The following is a 22,611-nucleotide window of genomic DNA, read 5'->3' on the forward strand; positions in this document are numbered from 1 at the left end:
GTGCCTGGGACACCCTGGCTGGGCTCCACGGGGGGCTCAGGAACCCCAGGAAACCCTCCCGTGGTGATGGGACCCCCCCCCCCCCATGCCCCAGGAGCGGGTCAGCTCCAGGCTGGGCACTGGGAAGGGCTTCAGGGGGGGCTGTGCATCTCTCTACCCCACAGGCATCGCCCCCAACATCACCAGGGGTCCCCAGGACAGCACGGTGATTGATGGCATGTCCGTAATCCTCAACTGCGAGACCTCGGGGGCTCCGCGCCCGGCCATCACGTGGCAGAAAGGTAAAGGGGCTGAGGGCGCTGGGGTGCGGGCAAGCGTGGCCCCAGGGCATCCTCCGCAAGCTCCACGGCCACCTGGCTCAGTGGCCACCAGGCTTGGCCGATGGCCGGGGGGCACTGTTTGCTGATGGGGCTCCCCTGCGTCACCCAGGGGAGCGGATCCTGGCCAGCGGCTCGGTGCAGCTCCCGCGTTTCACCCTGCTGGAGTCGGGCAGCCTGCTCGTCAGCCCCGCGCACCTCGCCGACGCCGGCACCTACGCCTGCCTGGCCACCAACTCCCGCGGCGTGGACGAGGCGTCTGCCGACCTGGTGGTCTGGGGTAAGGCACCCGCCGGCGTGCCCGCGTCACCCGGCTCTGCGGCAGCCGGGCTCTGCCTGCCGCCCTGCCTGCCTGCACGGCGCAGGATGGACCCTGCCCAGCTCCGTGGGCAGCCGGGTGCTGTCTCCCACCGTGCGTGGTGCGGGATGGAGCTCTCCGGGGGTGCCGAGGATGGGCTCTGGCACGTGGCTGGTTGGGTTGCGTGGGTGCAAACTTGGGCTGTCCCCTGCCGATGCCACCCCTGCAGCCCTCCGGGTGCCAGTGCCTCATCCTGCATGTCCCCCCCCCCAAACCCATAGCAAGGACACGTATCACCGACCCGCCGCAGGACCAGAGCGTCATCAAAGGGACCAAAGCCATCATGAGCTGCGGGGTCACCCACGACCCCAGCGTGGACGTCAGGTATGTGCGATGGGGCTGGGAGGCTTGGGGGGGGGTCTGGGCACCCCCAGCCTTCCTGCCTGCCATCACCGCTTCCCGGGGGGGCCTGGGGAGGGAGTGGGCAAATGGTGGGTGCCTCCATCCCCAGCCCTGCACTGCTGGTCCTGCAGTGCCACCTGGTGCCCTGCGCACGGGGAGCCCGGCACACCGGCGGGACCCCTGGGCCCCTCTCCTTGTGAGGGGCTGCAGGGTGTCAGGACTTCTGGGTACCCCCCCCCCGGCACAGGTACGTCTGGGAGAAGGACGGGGCACCGCTGAGCCCGGAGAGCGGCCCACGGGTGCGCCTGGACGAGCTGGGCACCCTGCACATCTCCCAGACCTGGTCGGGCGACATCGGCACCTACACCTGCAAGGTGGTCTCAGCCGGGGGCAACGACTCGCGCAGCGCCCACCTCCGCGTCCGGTGAGACCCCCCCCCCCCCTCATCCCCACCGGCACCCCACGCCCTGGGCTGTGCCCCCTCCCTAACCGTCCCCTCCCTAACCCCCCCTGTCCAGGCAGCTCCCCCATGCCCCCGAGAGCCCCACGGCCACCCTCAGCCCCCTGGAGAAACGGGCCATCAACCTCACCTGGGCCAAGCCCTTCGATGGCAACAGCCCCCTGCTCCGCTACGTCGTGGAGGTCTCCGAAAACAGTAAGGGGCTGCTCCCACCTCCCCGGCACCGCTGGCCCCAGCTAGGCTGGCACCGGGCAAAGTCTGGCATCACCCGGGGGCAGTGGGCAAGGGATGCTGCGGGGAGCTTGGGGACCACGGGACTCATAAGCTGGGCAGGGGACCCCGATGTCCTGTAGGTCGGGTCCTCCACCCCGCTGCCCCTCTCTCCCCCCCCCCCCCCAGACGCGCCCTGGACCGTGCTGCTGGCCAGCGTGGACCCCGAGTCGACGTCGGTGATGGTGCGGGGCTTGGTCCCCGCTCGCTCCTACCAGTTCCGCCTCTGCGCTGTGAACGACGTGGGCAGGGGGCAGTTCAGCAAGGACACGGAGAGGTGAGCCGTGGCCGGGGGGTCCCAGGGGGGGCCGGTGGCCCTGGGTGCTCATCTCTGGCTCATCCCCCCCCCCCCCCTCCAGGGTGTCCCTGCCTGAGGAGCCCCCCTCCGCACCTCCCCAGAACGTCATCGCCAGCGGCCGCACCAACCAGTCCATCATGATCCAGTGGCAGCCGCCCCCCGAAAGCCACCAGAACGGTGTCCTCAAGGGCTACATCATCCGGTAGGCACCAGCGGGGGAGCGCGGGTGCCCCATCCCCGGCATCCCAGGGTGCCGGTGAGGACGCCGGCAGCTCTGACAGCCCCTGGTCCCCAGGTACTGCCTGGCTGGTTTGCCTGTGGGCTACCAGTTCAAGAACATCACCAACGCCGATGTCAACAACCTGCTCCTGGAGGACCTCATCATCTGGACCAACTATGAGATTGAGGTGGCGGCGTACAACAGTGCCGGCCTGGGGGTCTACAGCATGAAGGTGACCGAGTGGACGCTGCAGGGAGGTAGGCAGGGACGGGCAGGGACGGGCAGGGACGGGCAGGAGCTTGGCGTTCGCCCCGATGGCGACAGGCTGTGCCATGGGGCTGTTGGGGATGGGTGGCAGGAGGATGGGTTTGGGGGTCCCAGGGAGACTGGGACCTGCTGGGGAGGGATGAGCAGGGGCTGCAGGGCTGGCCCAGTCAGGGGTGTCTTGGGGCACCACCCTGGGTGCTCGGGGTCCCAAGGGGTTGACGCCTGGCCGATGGAGGGGACCTTGCGGAGCCGGAGCCGCTGTGAGCCATCCCTTCATCCCGGCAGTCCCCACGGTGCCCCCGGGGAACGTGCAGACCGAGGCCACCAACTCCACCACCATCCGCTTCACCTGGAACCCCCCCAGCCCCCAGTTCATCAACGGCATCAACCAGGGGTACAAGGTGAGGGGCGATTCCTGCGGGTCTCCCCAAAATCGGGGCAGCCGGGGAGGGGAAGCCCCTCAGCCGACCTTCACAAACTGGCTCGACTTCTCGACAAAACCCCAGATTTTAATTGGTTCCGGCCTGACTGTTAAAATAATAGTTACTGAGATTTAACACTTGCATGGGCTCGGAGCCTCCCATGCTCTGTAATTAATTCCAAATTGCAATTAATTCAAATTTACATTAATGAAATTGAATTAAAACATTCAACTTGTTTCTTAATCCACTCAAAAGAAGTTCAGGAATTTAATTGCCACTGAATGAGATAACCAGAGCAAGTAGGATATTTAACATTCTTATTAAATGACACTTAGTATTTTTGATTAGTATTTTTAGGGCCTAATTAGTATTTAATTAAGTTGCTATAGGCTATCTCACACAATACCAATTAAATGCCCAAACATCCCTCCTAAATGCAGGCGAGTGGGCGATTACACGCCGTTATCAATGGGAGTTAATCACAAAGCACGCGTTCCGTATCGGCTCGTACGGGTAAACACATGCTGTTAAAGGCATCAAGTGTTCCCTGCACAATTAATTGATATTTAATCAACTCTGAATAAATAAGGAGAGGCCGGAGGTGCCCCGGAGGAGGGTATTTGTGGTACCGATGTGCGCGGTGGGGATGCCGGTACCCGGTATCGTTGTCCCAGCTCCTTCTTCCCGCAGCTCATCGCCTGGGAGCCGGAGCACGAGGAAGAGGCGACGGTGGTGACGGTGCGGCCCAACTTCCAGGACAGCGTCCACGTGGGCTATGTGGCCGGGCTGCGGAAATTCGCCGAGTACTTCACCTCGGTGCTGTGCTTCACCACGCCGGGGGACGGCCCGCGCAGCCCCCCCCAGCTGGTGCGCACCCACGAGGACGGTACGGGGAGGCTCTGCGTTCCCGCGGGACGGACCCTGCCCACCCGCGGCTCCCGGGGAGGGTGGGAGCAGCCCCGAAATGGGGGACTTGGTCCCACTGGTGTTGCCTGTGGGGATGTGGAACCAGGGTGCCGCTGAGCCCCGGGAAGCCCCAGGCAAGGGGAGTCCCCTCCACGCTCGCTCCCTGCGGGGGTCCCGTGGGTGCCGAGGGCTCCTGCCCTCGGGTGTGCGGCTGCGTGCTGAGCCTGGGTGTCTTTGGGCAGTGCCTGGCCCCGTGGGACATCTCAGCTTCAGTGACATCCTGGACACATCCCTGAAAGTCAGCTGGCAAGAGCCGCTGGAGAAGAACGGCATCCTGACAGGTAAGGGAGCACCGACAGGTAGCCAGCTCCTGCATCGGCCCCCTTCCCGCCCCGCAGCATCTCCCACCCCGCACCATCTCCCCCTGGTCCCCTTCCCACCCTGCAGCATCTCCCACCCCGCAGCATCCTCCCCCCGGCCCCCTTCCCGCCCCGCAGCATCTCCCGCCCCGCAGCATCTCCCGCCCCGCAGCATCCTTCCCACAGCATCTCCCGCCCCGCAGCATCTCCCGCCCCGCAGCATCTCCCGCCCCGCAGCATCCTTCCCGCAGCATCTCCCGCCCCGCAGCATCTCCCCCTGGTCCCCTTCCCACCCTGCAGCATCTCCCACCCCGCAGCATCCTCCCCCGGGTCCCCTTCCCACCCCACAGCATCTCCCCTGGCCCCACTCAGCCCCTCGGGGTAGGCAACAATGGGGGCTGACGGCACGGGGCACATTTCAGGCTACCGGATCTCCTGGGAAGAATACAACCGCACCAACACGCGGGTGACCCATTACCTGCCCAACGTCACCCTGGAGTACCGCGTCACCGGTCTCACCGCCCTCACCACCTACACCATCGAGGTAGCTGCCATGACGTCCAAGGGCCAGGGCCAGGTCTCCTCCTCCACCATCTCCTCCGGGGTACCACCAGGTGAGCGCGGCGGTGCGGGGATGCCGGCAGGCTGCAGGCGGTGCTGGGGGCGAGCGGCCGGTGCCACCCACCCTGCCCTCTCCCCGCAGAGCTCCCCGGTGCGCCCACCAACCTGGGCATCTCCAACATCGGACCCCGCTCCGTCACCCTCCAATTTCGCCCGGGCTACGACGGCAAAACCTCCATCTCCCGCTGGCAGGTGGAGGCACAGGTATGGGGCGGCTGGGGAGGGGGGGGTCAGGGGGTGCTGGGGAACAGCTCACCCCACTCCCATCCCACAGGTGGGCCAGAGCGGCGAGGCTGAAGAGTGGGGGCTCGTCCACCAGCTCGCTAACGAGCCCGATGCCCGCTCCATGGAGGTGCCCAACCTGAAGCCCTACACCTACTACAGGCGAGTGGCCAGGATGGTTCTGTGGCATCGTCCTCAGGGGACCGGAGCCCTCTTGCCCCCCGCCGTGACCCCCCCCCCCTTGTCTCTCAGTTTCCGCATGCGGCAGGTGAACATCGTGGGCACCAGCCCCCCCAGCCTGCCCTCCCGGAGAATCCAGACCCTCCAGGCCCCCCCGGACATGGCACCCGCCAACGTCACCCTGAGGACAGCCAGTGAGACCAGCCTGTGGCTGCGCTGGATGGTGAGGGGGGGGGGGGACCGTGGCTCTGGGGGGGGGTCTGTGCCCACAGGCGCAGGGCTTGTGGGGGCAGGCGGGAGCGTGGGGAGCTGTGCTGGGGTGGCTGCGGGAACGTGGGAGTGACGGTGCCCATCTCTGCCGGCTGGGGCCAGCCCCTCCAGGAGCAGGAGTACAACGGGAACCCCGACGCCGTGGGCTACAAGATCCGGTACGCACGCTCGGACGGGCGAGGGCAGCCGGCGATGCACGTCGTCCACGACCGCGTGGAGCGGGAGTACACCATCGAGGACCTGGAGGAGTGGACCGAATACCGGGTGCAGGTCCAAGCCTTCAACGCCATCGGCTCGGGGCCCTGGAGCCGCTCGGTGGTGGGACGCACCCGGGAGTCAGGTACCGCTGCCCACCCCGCAGCACCGGCCACCCACCCCGGCTGGATCTGGCCACTGACCCCCGCTCTCACTCCCCCCTCCAGTGCCCTCCTCCGGCCCCAGCAACGTGTCGGCGCTGGCCACCTCCTCCAGCAGCATGCTGGTGCAATGGAGCGACATCCCCGAGGCAGACTGCAACGGCCTCATCCTGGGCTACAAGGTGAGCACCTACCCCAGCCCCGGTGCTGCGGCTCTGCCTGCCTGCCTGCAACCCTGCCCCGTGCCCTGCCAACCTCACCCGCAGACCCGGGAAGCATGGCTTTCCCTGGGGGGGGGAATCACCCTGCAGCCTGCCAGGTCCCCGGTTGTGCCACCTGCAAGAAATGGTGCCCACCTGTGCCAAATTTTGCCACCCTGCTCCGTCCTGGGGCTGTAGCCCTGTCTGGCCATGTCACACGGGGTCTGTTGCAGGTGGTGTACAAGGAGAAGGAATTAGACACGCGTGCCCGGTTCTGGCTGGCGGAGGGCAATGCCTCCCGCAGCGCCCAGCTGACCGGGCTGGGCAAATACACGCTGTATGAGATCCGTGTGCTGGCCTTCACCAGGATCGGTGACGGTGTGCCCAGCCGGCCCCCCATCCTCGAGCGGACGCTGGATGATGGTGGGTAATAGCACCCAGATGGGCAGAGAGACCCAAACGGGCTGGGGGGTCCCCTGGGTGCCTAAGGCCTTCCCATCCCATCCCTGTTCCCTGGGGCGATCCCTCTCCCTCCTGACCAGGACACCCAGGGCTCCCATTCCCAAGGGATGGGAACTGGCACTTTGCACGCGCTTGTGCACTCCCCGGTGAACCCTGTCTCTCCCCACTCCAGTGCCTGGGCCCCCCGTGGGGATCCTCTTCCCCGAAGTGAGGACCACCTTGGTGCGGCTCATCTGGCAGCCACCCACGGCACCCAACGGCATCATCCTGGGTAGGTGGGGAGCCATCCCGGTTGTGCCACGGTGGGATGCTCTGCAGACAGGTCCGGAGGTCCCGTGAGAGCAGGGATCAGCATGGGGTGGCAGAGACCAGCTCCCTGAGACCCCCCTGAGCATCTCGAAGCCCGTTATCCCCAGGGCTGGAGTTTCCCCACTCAGCAGGTTGTGCTGGGTCCCTGGCTGCGTGTGAGCTCCCCCGTGCAGGGAGCCAAAAACCCCTTGTTGCTGGCCCTCTGCGTGAGCAGGGCGGGAGGAGGGAGGCATGCACGGGACGGGGGGAGCCCAGGACGGCATCCCCTCCACCAGCCCCACCGTGCCGCTCCCTTCCCCGCAGCGTACCAGGTCACCCACCGCCTCAACACCACCGCCGTCAACTCGGCCGCCGTGGAGGTGCTGGAGCCCAGCGCCCGGCAGTACACGGCCACCAGCCTCCAGCCCGAGGCAACGTACCTTTTCCGCATCGCGGCGCAGACCCGCAAGGGCTGGGGCGAGGCGGCCGAAGCTCTCGTGGTGACCACGGAGAAGAGAGGTAATGGGGGGGGGGGGGGTCCAGCCTGCGGGACGGGGCTGTGCATGCCTGCGGCGTGCCCGTGGTGCTCCCAGCCCCTCGCCTCTCCCAGACCGCCCGCAGCCCCCCGGGAAGCCGCTGGCCCAGCAGGAGGAGGTGCGAGCCCGCAGCGTGATGCTCTCCTGGGAGCCGGGCAGCGACGGGCTCTCCCCCGTCCGCTACTACACGGTGCAGACCCGCGAGCTGCCCGACGGCGAGTGGGCACTGCACTCTGCCTCCGTCAGCCACAACGTGACCGCCTTCGTCGTGGACAGGTGAGGCGCGGGTTCGCCTTCAACAGTGCCCTGGTGCGATGGGGAGCCGGGGAGGTGATGGGCTCTGCTTTGGGCAGTTGCCCCGTGCCTCGGTTTCCCCGTCCGATGAGAAGGGCTCGCACCGAGGTCGGGAAGCACTGGCCGATGTGCCCTGCGGGAGGGAGGGTGGCTTACGGGGTCATCCACCGGTCTCACTGTCACCGACCCGCTCTGCTTCCATGCAGGCTGAAGCCCTTCACCTCCTACAAGTTCCGCGTGAAGGCGACGAACGACATCGGGGACAGCGAGTACAGCGAGGAGTCGGAGTCGCTCACCACCCTGCAGGCAGGTCAGAGCAGGCTGCGGCTCCTGGGGCAGGGAGAGGGGTTGCCCCCCTGCTTGGGCATCCCCCCATGCCCAGGGCATCTCTGAAGCCTCACCACCCGCTTCTCCCCCCCCCACCAGCCCCCGAGGAAGCCCCCACCATCCTCTCCGTCACTCCGCATACCACCACGTCGGTGCTCATCCGCTGGCAGGTACAGTACCCTCCGCCTTGCGGAGTGTCACAGGGCTGGCCGCCTGCCCCCTTGGGAGGTGACACCGGGGCGTACTGGGGACAGCCATCTCGGGGTGCCGGGGAGCCCCGGGTCAGAGCAGCCCCTCACTGTCCTCCCCACGCAGCCCCCAGCCGAGGACAAGATCAACGGGATCCTGCTGGGTTTCCGCCTCCGCTACCGCGAGCTGGTGTACGACAGCCTGCGCGGCTTCACCCTGCGCGGCATCGGCAACCCCGGCGCCACGTGGGCCGAGCTCACCCGTGAGTGCCCGCGGCCCCGTGGACCCTGGGGGTGTGTGGCTGGGGGGGGCGACCCAGCAGTGGCAGATGGAGGATGGCACAGGGCAGCATCCTGCGCTCCACGGCCTCTCCTGGGTACCAGCCTGGAGCTGTCAGGGTCGGGCTGCGCCCCACGGAGCTGTCACCGGCCCCCTCGTGCCACCAGGTCCATGGTCCCTAACACGGTTGTCTGTGTTGTCGCTGGCTCAGTCCCGCTGTGCTCAGCCCCCGTGTCCCTGTAGTGTGGGTGTCCATGTGTCTGCACCTAACGTGGGTGTCTGTGTGACGTCCCGCTGTGTGTGTCTGGGTCTGCTGCCGTCCTCAGACCCCAAAGGGAACAGGGTCACATCCACTCTGGGGACAGCAGAGACACGAGTGACAAGGGCAGAGCCCAAGACCGGACTTCGCCCCATCCACCGCTCTTAGCTGTGGTCGGACCCCCCCCGTGGAGACCCCGATGCCCAGCTTGTGCCGCTCAGGGGATGGGGCTGGAGGACGGAAAGGCTCCTTGGTGCTGTGACAGCTCCATTGGCTCCTGAGGGGGTGACAGGACCCTTGCAGGGGACCCCTGGCCCACCCTGGGGTGGGCAGCTGTGCTGGGGTGGGTGCTCAGAGGTGGGAACCCACTTATGCCACCTGCGGGACTAACCAGCTGCCTGCTCTCCCTGCCCTGTGCCACCCAGCCGTCTACACCGTGCACAACCTCAGCGAGGTCTCCCTCACCCAGTATGAGCTGGACAGTAAGTCACCGCTCCCCTGCCCCCCCGTACGTGTCCTCCCCACTGCCACCCCCCCCGTGTGTCCCTCCCCTCTGCCTGCCTGTGCCGTGGGGTGAACCGCATGCCCCGTGCCCAGGGGACACCTCTGCCTGTCTGCTCCTGTTGCTCCTTGGGGAGCCCCCCCAGCAAGGGGGGGCTCTGCTGGGTCCCTCGGGGGTAGCAGGACCCCCACACCTCTGGCTGCGGGGAGGGCTCCGCTCACCCCTTCTCCCCTTTCCCCCCGCAGACCTAAGCAAGCACCGGCGCTACGAGATCCGCATGAGTGTGTATAATGCTGTGGGTGAGGGCCCCCCCAGCCCCCCCCAGGAGGTCTTCGTGGGTGAAGCGGGTGAGTCTGCCGGCACGGTCCTGCCTTGCGAGGGGCTGCCCACAGCCGGGAGCTGCGGGGAGGGGGCTCCACTGCCCTGGTACCCCACGCTCGTGCCAAAACAAGGCAGCGCGTCCCCCGCATCAAGGGGGGGGCTTTCCCCTCCCTGGTCCCGGCTGGGCTGTGACACTGTCCCCTCCTTCGGCACAGTGCCCACCGGCACGCCGCAGAACGTGGCGGTACAGGCGGCCACGGCCACCCAGCTGGATGTCACCTGGGAACCGCCACCGGCCGAGAGCCAGAACGGGGACATCCAGGGCTACAAGGTACCACGTCCTGGGAGCTGGCACCGAGCCGGGGCTCGGAGACACAGGGTGCCCTGGGAAGGTGCTGGGTTCCTGGCAGAGGAGGGGCACAGGGCGCCCTGGGAAGATGCTGGGTGTCTTTGGGGGGTGCTGAGCTCCCCTGGGAGACGCTGTGTTGTTGGATCTGGGGAGATGTCGGGTGTCGGGGAGATGCTGGGTGCCCTGGGAGATGCTATGCATGCCGTTGGGGAAGGGATTCGGGGGAGATGCTGGGTATCCCGGGGGAGATGCTGGGTATCCCGGGGGAGATGCCGGGTGTCCCATCCCGGTGCCGAGCGGCCGCGGGGCGGCAGATGGCGCCGTCGGTCCTCGGATCCAGCCGGGATGGAGCCGGGATGGAGCCGGGATGGAGCCGGGATGCCCAGCCCCACGCTTCTGGGCACCTCCTTGGTCACATCCACGGTGGTTCCTCCTGCTCGGCGCCGTCCTTTGAGAATTAGGCACAGCTCAAAGGTGACCTTAGCGTGCTTGGTGTGGAGATCAGCGATGCTGGGCCCTGAGCCAGCTGCGAGCGGGGGTCATGTCTGATGCCCAGCACAGCCTGGAGCCATCCTGGAGGAGAGGCCGTTCCATTCACTCCAGCATGCTCAGACCCCCAGCCACTCTGGGACAGGGGCTTAGGAGCCCAGACAGGGCTGTGCAGGGTGTTTGGGCATAGCAAAGGGTGTGGGGAAGGTGAGATGGGCTGGATGTGTGCATCACCGGGGTCTCCATGCCCCCTCCTCCTCCTGCAGATCCACTTCTGGGAGGCCCAGAGCCAGAACGAGAGCGCGCGGGTGAAGACGCTCTTTCTGCCCGAGAACGGGGTGAAGCTGAAGAACCTGACGGGGTACACCTCGTACTGGGTCAGCGTCGCCGCCTTCAATGCTGCGGGAGACGGACCCCGCAGCCCCCCCGTCAAGGGCCGAACGCAGCAGGCAGGTGGGGCCCATGGCAGGGCTGCCCCCAGCCCTTCACTCAGCACGGTCGCATCCAGACCCTCCTGCCCCTGGGCTCTGCGGGGAGCTGTCTCCATGGGTCCAGCTCCAGTGATGTCTGGCTGATGCCCCCTTCATCCCAGCTGCACCCCAGCTCCTGCAATCCCAAGCAGAGACCAGCCCTGGGCTCACCCCAGAGGGTTTGTGGGTTGGGGGGCACGTGGAGGTGAAGGTCTTGGCTGAGACTTGAGAAGGACGAAGGTCTCAGGAGGAGGGACAAGGAGAAGGAGACTCATTCCCCCAGCCGTGCGCGGTGGCCTGGCAGGGTCTTTGCTTTAGTGGGGATGAGGGCGCAGTGGGGTGGCACCAGGGTGGTGTGAGATGGTGATGACGAGTGCCCCAGCCCCGTTAAGGTGGAGGCAGGGAGGGGGGCTGGCTTGGTGCTGGGGGTCACCCCTGGGAGCGCTGAGCCGGCCCCGGCCACCCTGCTCCCTCACAGCCCCCAGCGCTCCCGGCTCCATACGGTTCAGCGAGCTGACCACCACGTCGGTGAACGTGTCCTGGGAGCCACCACCACAGCCCAACGGCGTCCTCGAGGGCTACAGGCTGGTCTACGAGCCCTGCATGCCCGTGGACGGTGAGGGCACGGCGGGGGTGCTGGGGGGAGGCTGGGGGCATTGGCAGGAGCTGGGAGGGCTCCGGGGAAGACCCAGCTCAGCCTCCGTCCCCGCAGGTGTCAGTAAGATCGTGACAGTGGATGTGAAGGGGAACAGCCCGCTGTGGATGAAGGTGAAGGACCTGGCCGAGGGTGTGACGTACCGGTTCCGAATCCGGGCCAAAACCTTCGCCTACGGGCCAGACGTTGAGGCAAACATCACCACGGGGCCTGGGGAAGGTAGGGGGGGGAGCGTGCGGGACGGCTGTGCCGGGGTGAGGGAGGAGGTGCGGTGGGGACAGTTCCCCCAGTGCCACCAGGGCTGGTATGGCCACATGCCAGTTTGTACCCCCACGCCTCCAGCTCTGCTCTGGGTCCTCAGGTGCCCCCGGCCCCCCTGGCGAGCCCTTCATCTCTCGCTACGGCTCGGCTATCACCATCCACTGGTCGAGCGGGGACCCCGGCCAAGGACCCATCACCAGATACGTCATCGAAGCCCGTCCTTCAGGTACTGCAGCTCCTGTCTGCTTTCCATCCCTACCTCAATATCAGCAGTGCCTTGGATTCAGGAGAAACTGAGGCAGGGAGTGCCGACCTCTCCCAGGCCACCCGGCAGGCTGGGCTGGGGATTAGGACCCGGGTGTCTGGCATGTCGGCTCTGTGCCGGTCCATGAGGACCACGCTGCCGATGCTGCTGCTCTCACAGGCACGGAGGTCCTGATGCTCCCCCAGCCACGCAAGGGGGTTTGAGGGGTACCAAGGCTATCCCAAAACAGGGAGGCCCTGTTCCTGTGCATGCAGGGGCAGGCAGGGCTGGAAGCTGGGACTCCCCATCCCCGCGGCAGGGAGCCAGCAGGCACGGCCACACTCTCTCCTGCAGCCCCGAGTTAATTATTTCTCCCTGCCGCAGAGACCGCAGCTCAGACGACCCAATCGATCGCTAACGGGGGTCGGTACCACTCCTCGCACTGGGAGCAGCGCCAGGGAGGGAAACCCCTCACTCCTGTGGAGCTGCTGGCGCTGCTCCGGGGCTGCAGTGGGAGCAGGTCCCCAGGGAGCTGCCTTGCCCTGGGCTTTTGAGCAGGGCAGGAGATCAATCAGCTGCGTGCATCGCTACGGCTTTTTAATGATGCTGCAGCGAGTGAGCTCGGTGCCTGCCAGGGCTGGGAGGGCCAGGCAGATGGCGGAGGGCACACGCTCCTGGATGGAGGGAGATCCTGCAGAGCCGGTCTCCCCCTCCTAGGCCCCTTCTCTTTTCCAGACGAGGGGCTCTGGGACATCCTCATCAAAGACATCCCCAAGGAGGTGACCTCCTACACCTTCAGCACGGACATCCTCAAGCAGGGGGTCAGCTACGACTTCCGCGTCATCGCTGTGAATGACTATGGCTACGGGACCCCCAGCACGCCTTCCCCCTCCGTGTCAGGTAGCCAGTGGGGGCAGCATGTGGGTGTCCCCGGGGGGATGCTGTCACCCCTGTGCTGGAGGGAGAGTCCCGGCATTGCTCTGTTCCCATGGCCATCACTGAAACCATCTCCTTGACCCTGCCTGGCTCCTACAGGGCCCCAGCTCTTGCTGCCAGCAGCTTCTGCCAGCACTCCCCTTGCAAAGCCTCCTGCTATCCCCCTTTAACCCCCTCCCTCACGTGGATCCAGGTCTCACAAAGTTCCCCAAGGAGACTCCATGCCCTGCAGCAGGGTCTACCCACCCATACTGGTTTTCCCCCCATGCCTGTCCCCCTCTGATCCTCCCTGCTGTGCCCCAGCCCAGAAAGCCAACCCGTTCTATGAGGAGTGGTGGTTCCTGGTGGTCATCGCCCTGGTGGGGCTCATCTTCATCCTCCTGCTCGTCTTTGTGCTCATCATCCGCGGGCAGAGCAAGAAGTACGCCAAGAAGTCAGACTCAGGTGCGTGCCGGGGATGTGGTGGGTGGTGATGGGACCCTCTGGGGTGCCTGCTGGGGGATGCAGAGCCCCAATCCCATAGGAGCCTCTCCGGGGCCTCCCTGCCTGCCTTTGGGGTCTGAGCGGGGTGGTGGGAGCCTGCCTCAGGGCATGGCTCCTCCAGAGACTTGGTGATATCCGATAAAGATGCTGTGAGCTTCCCGGAGAGCACTGGGAGCTAGAGATTAAATAAGTGACTTGTCCCACTGTCAGCTGCAGAGGGAGGGCAGCCCAGGGGCTCAGCAGAGGTCATTGGGATTAGTCAAACACAGCTCTGTTTTCTTAGCTGTATCAAGGGCTCAAATTGTGGGGAAAATCCAGACCTCCTCGTTAAGCAAACAGAGCCGCTGAGCCGGGAGCCAGAGGCGATGGGGCAGGTCAGGGTGTGAGCCAAGGCGGGCAGGGCTCGGCACGGCCGGCGGCGCTGGGCACGGGGCTGATGCGTGGCCGCTGCCCCCGGACTGGCACATCGTGGGCATCCCCAGGCTTTGGTCTGTCCAACGCTCGAGCTGGCACAACCCTCCCTGGGCCATTCCCTGGGCCCCCCCTGTGCAGGCTCCAGGCCCCTCCATGCTGTGCTGCCCGGGGAGGGTCTGGGGAAGGCTGAGCATCCCATCCCGCAGGGAACGGTTCCAAGGCGACCGCCCTGAGCCACGGCGAGATGGTGAGCCTGGACGAAGGCAGCTTCCCCGCCTTGGAGCTCAACAACCGGCGTCTCTCCGTCAAGAACTCCTTCTGCCGAAAGAATGGCATCTACACCCGGTAGGAACCCCTCGCCGCAGCCCCTTCCCCGGACAGGGGAGGGGGGAGTTTTTCAGATGTCATTCCTGTCCCTCCATCGTGCACTCGCCGTGGGATGGGCACGGGGCTGGGGAAGGCTGGCACCTGATGTGCCAGGATGCTGAACAGCCTGAAAAGCTGGGAATGGACCATAGGCAGGGTCCTTGGTGGGGGCTCAGCACAGCTTAGGGGGTGGTCCCTGCGCCTGCCCCGGGGCTCGGCTGGGCTCATCGCTGCGTGGCGCAGCCGCAATGGGGGACCCACGCTGAGCACCCACTTCTCCCCAAGGTCCCCGCCACGGCCCAGCCCCGGCAGCCTCCACTACTCGGACGAGGACGTGACCAAGTACAACGACCTGATCCCCGCCGAGAGCAGCAGCCTGACGGAGAAGCCCTCCGAGGTCTCCGACTCTCAGGTGACCGCCCGGGGCTGCCCATGGGGACGGGGACCTTGGAGAGGATGGACGGTGCTGGGAGCCCTCCCTGAGCATCACCCCTGCCCACCACGATGCAGGTCCTGGTGCGCATTTGGGAAAAGCAATGCTGGTCCCTCTCTCCTACCCCATCCTGCTTTTTAGGCAGCAGCATCCCCCGTGGGTTCGTGGCACGGAGCCAGAGCGAAGCTGGCACAGCCCCCAGCCCGTGTGTAGCCCCCAGCCTCAGGGCTGCCGAGGACAGGGGACGGGAGGGCAGCGGGGTTGGGGACTGTCCCGCTGCCCGGTCGCTGGTGGCAACGGCCGCGGCTCTGCCAACCCCGCAAAATGGCATCTTTGTCTCCTCCCGGAGAAACGGGCAGCTGTGGCGGGGCAGGAGCGTGGCCGCGGGCAGCTCCTCAGGCAAGCAGCTCCGGGGAGGCCATGGGAGCGTTGCCCCCGGGATGGATGCTGGGCGGCATCTGAAAAGACGAGGCTGAAGCCCAGGGGAAGGTCCCGGGGGTCCCCGCGGCTGTTGCCGAGCGAGAGGGGGATCGGCCCCAGGGGGGCCCCCAGTCGTTGCCTACACCGGCTGTTTCTTTTGCCTTTGCGCAGCAGATGCCGGCTCCGCTCCCTCTTGCCTGAGCGAGGCTCGAGTGGCTTTTGAGGAGCTGTGAAGAGCGGCAGGAGCTGGCGCTGGCTCGGAGCAGCTTCCCCACCGCCCTCAATGGGCCCTTTGTGCACGGCCAGGGGAAGCTGAATCCAATTACTGCCAGCGGGCAGGCAGGGCCGCCAGCACCCGCCTCCCAAAAACACCCTCCCCGTCAGCCTGGGGGCATCACGGCCTCGGGGACCCCCCCCCCCCAGAACCCCAGGACCCTGCAGCCCTTTTGTATGAGGTTTTATTTTGCTTTAGCAAGAGGCAGAAACACCCCAGCGGCGCTGCAGCCGTCCCAGCCCCTAAAGTCTTTTGAGATGTGCTTGCCAGCATCCCCAAAAAAGCAGTGGGAGAGGTCATCCTATTTTGGGGGCTGGTGGGTGATGCCCCCCCACCTCATGCTCACCTCCCCATCCTGTTCTTTTAGGGCAGCGACAGCGAATACGAGGTGGACCCCGGCCACCAGAAAGCCCACTCCTTCGTCAACCACTACATCAGCGACCCTACCTACTACAACTCGTGGCGGCGGCAGCAGAAGGGCATCTCACGGGCGCAGGCGTACAGCTACACCGAGAGCGACTCGGGGGAGCCCGACCACGCGCCCCTCTCCAACAGTACCTCCACGCAGCAGGGCAGCCTCTTCCGCCCCAAAGCCAGCAGGACTCCCACCCCCCAGACCCCCGGCAACCCCCCCAGCCAGCCCGGTACACTCTACCGTCCACCCAGTAGCCTGGCCCCTGGCTCCAGAGCCCCCATCGCTGGATTTTCTTCTTTTGTTTGATATTTAAACAGAAGCAAAAACAAACAGGAGGAAAAAAAAAAAAACATAAAAAAAAAAGAAAAAAAAAGAAAAGCCCCAAGAAATTAAGAAAAAAGAAAAAAGCGGCAAGGGGGAGAAGAGGAGGAGGAAGCAGAGAGGCCGAAGGGCCTTGGGGATGGCAGCAGTACCGTGGTGGGCAGCGGCCTCAGGCTCGGCGCTCCGGCGGGTGTTTCGCTTTCTCAGCAGTGCCGGAGCAGAACGCCGAGCGCCTTCCCTGGGGCTAGGGAAAAAAACCCAGCTCCTCTTTTTGGCCAAAGCTTTCTGCGTTACGGACTCCTCGGCCGAGGTGGGGCTGGAGGGCTCGGGGTGCCGGCAGGATTGCACCGGACTTTGCCCTTGCCGCCTGCCGTGGCTGCCCCTGAGCTGCTGACTGGGGTCCCATGGGTGCTGCCGGGCTGGGTGCAGGGGCTCTCACCGTGCCAAACCCCGGTCCCTCCGCCAGCCTCCGCTTCTGGCTCCCCCAGGACCTGGGGACAAGCGGTGACAGAGACCCCCGACTGCAGAGGAGAAGAGGAGCTCTGCTGATCTTAAAAAGCGCTGGCCAGGAAACCCCCACCCTGGATCCCCCAGCCTTTGGGAGAAGGGGGCAGCCACTGTGCTAGGAACCAAGGGGCAATTAATTCCTCCCCTCATTTGTGCCTGGCCCAGCACAGCCCCCCCCCCCCCGGAGAACCCAGGACTTAAACCCCAGGAGAGCCCCACCGGGGTGCACGAGGTGCTGATGTCCCCACTGATTTTGCACCCCGGAGCCGTGCAGAGGCTCTGGCAAGGGCTCAGACGGGGTGATGTGGTGACCGTAACCACCCCTTTGCATTTCTGGTGGTTTGGGGTTTTTTTTTAATGGGGTTTTGTGCAGAGACCTGGGAGCACGAGGGGGCAGCGATGCCCTGGGGGGGGTGGGGGGCTACAGGGCCGTGGCCGTGGTGGTGGTCTCTGCATGGCAAAACCCCCGCAGTGCCTACCGGTGAGCCAGGCACCAGCCTGGCGGGGCCGTGGCGCCCGGGCTGAGCCGAGGGAGATGCCAATAAACAGCCTGAGGATCAGCCGGTCTCGCCTCTCTGTCACCCTGCTGCGTCGGCGAAGGGGCTGGCGGGATGCGTCCGTCTGTCCTGCTGCCCTGGCCGGGCTTCTGTCGGCCCTATGGCACTGGGGAAGGAGCCGGGCAGAGGGTGCCAGAGGCTGCGGTGCCGGGATAAGGTCCAGGACGGTGCGGGGAGCCGTGATGGCCGTGTTTCCATCCCAGTGGGGTCTGTAGCTGGAGGAAAACAGGACCTGGTGGTGGGACAGGGGGAGGAGGGAGGTGACCCCACTGCACTGGGTGCTTTCAGCATCACCAGCAGCAGTCCCGCATCACCAGCGCCAGGGATTTCTCCTGGGGCGGTTTGCAGCCACCCTCGCCGTCACGCTCACCGGGTGCGGGCTGCTCTGCCCTTCAAGCCTGGCAGGAAAATCCAGGTGCTGTGCTCGGGTTTCATCGCCTTCACCCCTCTGGCAGCAAACAGCATGGCTCTGGAGCCAAGGGCTGGGGAAAGCTCAGCCTGCCGACAGCGCTAGCAAAGCACCGGCCCCCGCTTCCTTGGCTGGGGGCTGTTCCCTTGCTGGGGGCTACCAGGACTGGGGGCTGTGGGGTCTGCACAGCCTCCTGCCGCAGGACCCCGCAGAGGGCTCGGACCCCCTTGCGGGCACATGCCCGGACCCTCACCCCAACATGGGGAAGGGTCTGAGGCTGCCAGAGGGAGCATTTTGCAGGTGCTGCATTGGGGAAACGGTTGGAGCTGGGGGGGGGGGTGCAACCCAGTGCCACAGCCCCCCTTCGGCCATCCCATGGGCTGGGGAGAAACGGGAGGGATGCTGCGGTGGCCGCCGATGGAAAAGCCGTCCCCGCCTTGGCGCATCGCCGGGAGCAGAGGGCATTTCTGGCAGGTGACTCATCTGACCTACTTGGGAGCTGGCGCCGAAGGGATCACAGCACCCAGGGGTGCCCGTCCTCTCCCTGGGCAGCGGAGAGAGCCCCGATGCTCCGCTGGGATGGAGATGTTTTGCACGGGGGCAGTCGGGGAGGGGGGGTCTGCGTTTGGCTGGCCAAATCCTGCCCCTCGTTTGCAGCCCAGCTCCAGCCCCAGGCGTCCCGGCTTGTGCAAGAGAGACCTTCCTCCCACCGCGACTGGGATGCGGAGCCGCCAGAGACGCGGGGCAGAGCAGGTCTGAGGAGTCGAGCAACACAGGCGAGTTCCCCATGCAAGGCATGCTCCCCGTGCGAGGGATGCTCCCCTCCAGCGCAGGGCATGTGCCGGCCCCTGTGAGCAGCAATGACCCACCGACGCGGTCCCTGGATGTGTCCCCCACTGCAGGGACAGTGGGATGCAGGTCCCAGGAGTCTCCTGCGTGGGGTCTGCGTGTGCTCCCCAGCACGGCAGCGTGCCGCAGCCCCGGCAGCCGAGGCAGAGCAGAGCCCCGGCCCCCCCTGCTCGCCATCCCTGGCCATGAGGAGGAGAAGCCAGAGGGTGCAGCAACGTCTGCGGCAGGTTTGGACCTGTGCCGTGCCGGGAGGTGAAGCCACCGGTGTGGCTGTGGCCGGAGGACCTGGGGCCCTGTGGCAGCGGTGGCGGCGAAGCCAAGGCGATCCCTTTCTGCTCGTGGTTTCCCACAGCTGAAGGATGCAGCACCTGAGGAATCGGCGGATCCCACATCCCGCTGCGGCTGTGGGTTCGCTCTCTGCTCACCAGGGAACCTCCTCAGGACGGTCCGGGAGCTGTGCAGGACACAAAGCCCAGTATGGGCACAGCAGAGGTGGGCTGAGTACCAGTGGCACTAGCGGGACCTCTCGCTCACCTGTACTGCCTCAGTTTCCCCACGGCGCAGATGCAACCGGACCGGCTGGGCTCGTGGGGGAAGATGCCGTGCTCCCTGCTGAGCACAGCCACCCCTCTCCCACCTTGGCTTTCACCATGCTGCTGCCACAACCGGCTTTTTCCAAAAGTCCCTCCAGGCAGGTCTGAGCTGCCCGTGCCCAGCCCCGCTGCTGCCTGCGCTGCCGGCTCTGTGCAGCAGACAGGCAGGGCGAGCTGTCGGTAGCAATCAGTCCCCAGGGACCGAATTGGCCTTGACGTATCTCTCAACTGCGGCTCGGCAGTGGCCTGTGGTTCTCCCAAGGGCAAAACACCGCTCGCTTAGCAGGGCTGGGTGAGCCAAAGCGGGGCAGAGGGGAGAAGCTGTACCCTCAGACCTTGCCGTGCGGACGGGGCAGCACTGGAGCGGTACCCGCTCGCTGCCCTTGATGCGATGGAGAGATGTTTACGTGCCAGAAATGGGGGTTGCGACCTGTAAAGCTGGGCTGAATTCCGTGATTTATTTTTATGTATTTATTTTAGCTGAAGCGGTGTTGGTGTTGGAGGAGTCAGGTAGTAACAGTTTATTTTCCAGGTTGAGATTAGATCAAGCAAGGAGTAACCAGAGCAAAGAGAACTGCTCCGTGTGCAGTGGAGGAGAAGCAACCTCGCAGCCCGGGCTTACCCTTTCCTCCAGATTTCCCGATTCCCCACCGGCTCCCGGGGCAGAGCCAAGTGTCCCCACCTTTCCATTGCCTTGGGCTGCGGGGACAGGGACAGCCCCTCCTGCCATGCTGGGGGCTAGACGGGACTCGACGCATCCTCAGAGCCCCACGTGCCCCAGGCCCTGCCGCCTCCTGCGCCGTGCCAGGCTGCGAAGCCGGCGGCATGGGCAGAGCTGCCGGCAGCAGGGACGGCAGCGGAGCCTTCCCGGGGCGGCGGGGAGAGGAAAGCGGCGGAGAGGACGGACCCAGGTCTGTGCACCCTGTCCTGCGGGCGCGGGTGCCCGCTTCACGCCGTGGCACCCCATCCGAAGGGGTCCCTGCGCCGAAGCTGTTGCCGGGGCAGGGGGTTTCCACGGGTGCTGCCGGCCACGGTGGGTCCCTGCAGCAGCCACGCTCCAGGTGGGATCCCCTTGGGGAAAGCCGGGGTGGCTGCATTGTGGCCGGGCGATGGGTTCCCGGGTGGGCAGCGGGTTCTGCGAGCCTGTTCCCCGGCACTTGCCGGCCAGGGGAGCGTGCCGGGTGGGAAAGGCGAGCGGCTGCAGGGAGAGCTCTCCTGTGGCAGGCTCCGACCTGCGCACAGCTTGTCCTGGAGCTCACCCGTGCACCCACGGGTGCCAGCGGTGAGCGGGCTGTGTGGTTCTGCCGGGGGTGCGCCGGATAACCGCTCATCCCATGGCGAACGGCACGGGGAAGGGGTGAAACCCCACGTCTGTGGGTGCAAGCTGGTGTCCGTGGGGTTGGCGGGGACTATTGGGGAGGTGTCTGGCAGCAACCAGCACTGGGCCTGGGGGCTGGAGGGGTTTGGGGGGGCAATGCCCCATTCCCAGCACCCTGGGGTGTCCGGACAGTGATCCCCATGCCCTGCTGCAGCACCGAGGCTTGGGGAACGCACCAGGCTCGCTCGGCAGCATCTCCTGCGCGGCCGAGGCTGTGTCGGCAGACAAAGCTGGCAGGCGCTGGCGGCAGGAGGAGGGGACGGGGCTGCTGGGAAACTCGGGCGCTTCTCCCTGCCCTGCTTTTCAAAGTGCTTTTCAAGCCTTTTCTTTTTTTCTTCTCTGCTTTCAAAAGCTGCTGAGAAGCAGTAAAAGGAACCGGTGACGGGTTCAGGAAGGGTGGGAGCGATGCAGCCACCCGTTCCCTGATCCTGAGCCTCCCAGCACCCCGACCTTGCTGCCATCTCCCCAAGGCCGGATCCAGCCCCAGGGCTCTGTGTTGCCCAAGCTGCCGCAGAGGAGAAAGGAAAGGGCCCATCTCTCCCAGACAGTTTTTCAAGTTGAGTGGGTGCCTGCTCTTCCCAGCCAGAGTTAGGCCAGCCCGCAGGAGCCTTCGCCGTCGGCTCCCACCAGCCGGCTGATGTTAATCCCTCCTGACTGCGCTGTCTCAGCCAGCGCCGTGCTCCTGTGACAGCATCAGGTGAGGCGAGCAGCGCCGTGCCGGTCTTCAATTAAGGCGCGCTGGCCCCGCGCGAGAGGGTAGAGCTGCCGGTGGGTGCTCTGGCAAACCCTCCTCCTCTTCCTCACCCACCGACAAACCACTGTTGCATCCAGCGGTGGCTCCCAGGGGACCCCTGCTCAACTGTGGGCACGGGGGTTTTGCCTCCTGCCTCAGTTTCCCCATATGGAAAGCAAGGAAAATAAAATTTGCCAAACAAATGGCTGTGAAAATGGCACTGGTGTGGGCCGAGGAAGCAGCACAGCCTGGGGAGCAGACTGCAGGCACCGGTGGAGGTTGTGCCGGACACCCAGGCTGCGGGCAGAGGCCATGCCCTGGGTGGTTTGGCCCCGTTGCTCAGTCTGGCAGAGCATCTCTGCCGTGCCAATCCCAGCATCTCTGCAGTGCCAGGCTCGCCCCTGCTGCCCGTAGGAGCGGCGGCTCCGTGGTTATGCATCGAGCGGCCTCCTGCCCTTCCCACGGAGAGAAGTGTCTGCACCCGATGAGCCAGCAAAATGCCCGGTGATGCCCGGCCCCGGCTGCCGCCGCGGCCACAGCCCCCAGGTTGGTGCCACCAAGCCTGGGGAACGCATCTCCTTGCACCGGTGACATGAGAAATCTTTGTCCCCCCCCACAGCATCGTGCCCCAGGACCGGAGCCCCCAGGGTTGCACATCTGGGGCATGCCGGGACCCCACTCACCGCCCCCCTGCACCCCAGCCTGGCTCCCCCCTGCAGAGATGCCAGACGCTCTGGAATATGCAAGAAACGCTGCATTAGGCAGATTCGGGATAATCTCATCTCTCCCGCCTTTTTTCTCCCACAAAGGTCTCGCCTTAATCCCCGAGAGCGGCTGTGCAGCCCTGCACTCTCCCTTTCAGCACATCGCCAGCGCCGGGGTGGCCGGGGTGCCCCCCGCCATCGCGTCCTGGCCACGGACCACCCAACCGCCCCACGGCCCTGGAGGGGCCTGGCGGCCCCCCCGAGGGGGACGGAGCAGCGGGACTGGCTGGGGACAGAGAGCTGGGGGGGCGGTGGAGGGTGAGGGGGGGTGCTGCAGCCTCGTGGGTGTCACGGTCACGAGTGGAACAGGGACACTGGTGCTGCCCCGGGGCTGAACCCGCCTCCTCTTGGCAGCTCCGTTCAGCTTTTAATTCCCTTTAATTAATTAGAGTCGGACACCTCCCACCTCCTCAACCCCCGGCCGCTCAGCCTAGGGTGCAACCAGCCCCCGCTCTGCCCACGGGAACCCCACTCGGGACCCCCCCCCCCCCAGGGATCTGGGACCCCCCACACCCTCGCGGATCCCTGCACCCCACCCAGGAGGGACCAGGACCCCACTCGTGACCCCACTCGGGTGGACACCCCCCCACGGGACGTGCCCGGGATCCCCCCCACGGGCGGGGCCGCGCCTGGGAGAAGGTTCACCTCGCCCCGCCCCACTCGGGTTTGAATGGAGGGTGTGGGGCTGCCGCGTGACGTGGCGCCGCGCCATTGGTCCGGGCGGGGCGATGACATCATGCTCCGCCGCGGCGGTAGTGGAAGGGGG

General features: G+C 66.0%; 1 protein-coding gene across 3 annotated transcripts in view; it reads left to right on the forward strand.

The window, feature by feature from the left end:
* The window catches only part of SDK2 (sidekick cell adhesion molecule 2), a 51,137-nt gene extending 34,015 nt beyond the window's left edge, over positions 1-17,122 (forward strand). For 2 of the 3 annotated variants that reach the window (XM_052808407.1, XM_052808409.1), the window contains 36 exons: positions 165-281; positions 430-597; positions 897-999; positions 1,265-1,441; positions 1,536-1,672; positions 1,877-2,024; positions 2,107-2,247; positions 2,341-2,522; positions 2,818-2,933; positions 3,645-3,840; positions 4,103-4,201; positions 4,642-4,833; positions 4,923-5,044; positions 5,115-5,224; positions 5,315-5,465; positions 5,615-5,852; positions 5,935-6,050; positions 6,302-6,491; positions 6,703-6,801; positions 7,143-7,337; positions 7,429-7,630; positions 7,855-7,958; positions 8,075-8,145; positions 8,291-8,426; positions 9,128-9,184; positions 9,450-9,551; positions 9,741-9,856; positions 10,630-10,816; positions 11,312-11,449; positions 11,531-11,707; positions 11,850-11,975; positions 12,729-12,893; positions 13,233-13,373; positions 14,033-14,171; positions 14,478-14,604; positions 15,687-17,122. In XM_052808407.1, the coding sequence (XP_052664367.1) occupies positions 165-281; positions 430-597; positions 897-999; positions 1,265-1,441; positions 1,536-1,672; positions 1,877-2,024; positions 2,107-2,247; positions 2,341-2,522; positions 2,818-2,933; positions 3,645-3,840; positions 4,103-4,201; positions 4,642-4,833; positions 4,923-5,044; positions 5,115-5,224; positions 5,315-5,465; positions 5,615-5,852; positions 5,935-6,050; positions 6,302-6,491; positions 6,703-6,801; positions 7,143-7,337; positions 7,429-7,630; positions 7,855-7,958; positions 8,075-8,145; positions 8,291-8,426; positions 9,128-9,184; positions 9,450-9,551; positions 9,741-9,856; positions 10,630-10,816; positions 11,312-11,449; positions 11,531-11,707; positions 11,850-11,975; positions 12,729-12,893; positions 13,233-13,373; positions 14,033-14,171; positions 14,478-14,604; positions 15,687-16,040 (5,339 nt within the window). In that variant the 3' untranslated portion in view covers positions 16,041-17,122. The remainder of the gene's footprint in view (positions 1-164; positions 282-429; positions 598-896; positions 1,000-1,264; positions 1,442-1,535; positions 1,673-1,876; positions 2,025-2,106; positions 2,248-2,340; positions 2,523-2,817; positions 2,934-3,644; positions 3,841-4,102; positions 4,202-4,641; positions 4,834-4,922; positions 5,045-5,114; positions 5,225-5,314; positions 5,466-5,614; positions 5,853-5,934; positions 6,051-6,301; positions 6,492-6,702; positions 6,802-7,142; positions 7,338-7,428; positions 7,631-7,854; positions 7,959-8,074; positions 8,146-8,290; positions 8,427-9,127; positions 9,185-9,449; positions 9,552-9,740; positions 9,857-10,629; positions 10,817-11,311; positions 11,450-11,530; positions 11,708-11,849; positions 11,976-12,728; positions 12,894-13,232; positions 13,374-14,032; positions 14,172-14,477; positions 14,605-15,686) is intronic. The other variant, XM_052808408.1, reaches the window with a different exon arrangement.
* The last annotated feature ends 5,489 nt before the right edge of the window (positions 17,123-22,611 follow it).

Source organism: Harpia harpyja, chromosome 14 (assembly GCF_026419915.1).
Source record: "Harpia harpyja isolate bHarHar1 chromosome 14, bHarHar1 primary haplotype, whole genome shotgun sequence".
Taxonomy (NCBI): Eukaryota; Metazoa; Chordata; class Aves; order Accipitriformes; family Accipitridae; genus Harpia; species Harpia harpyja.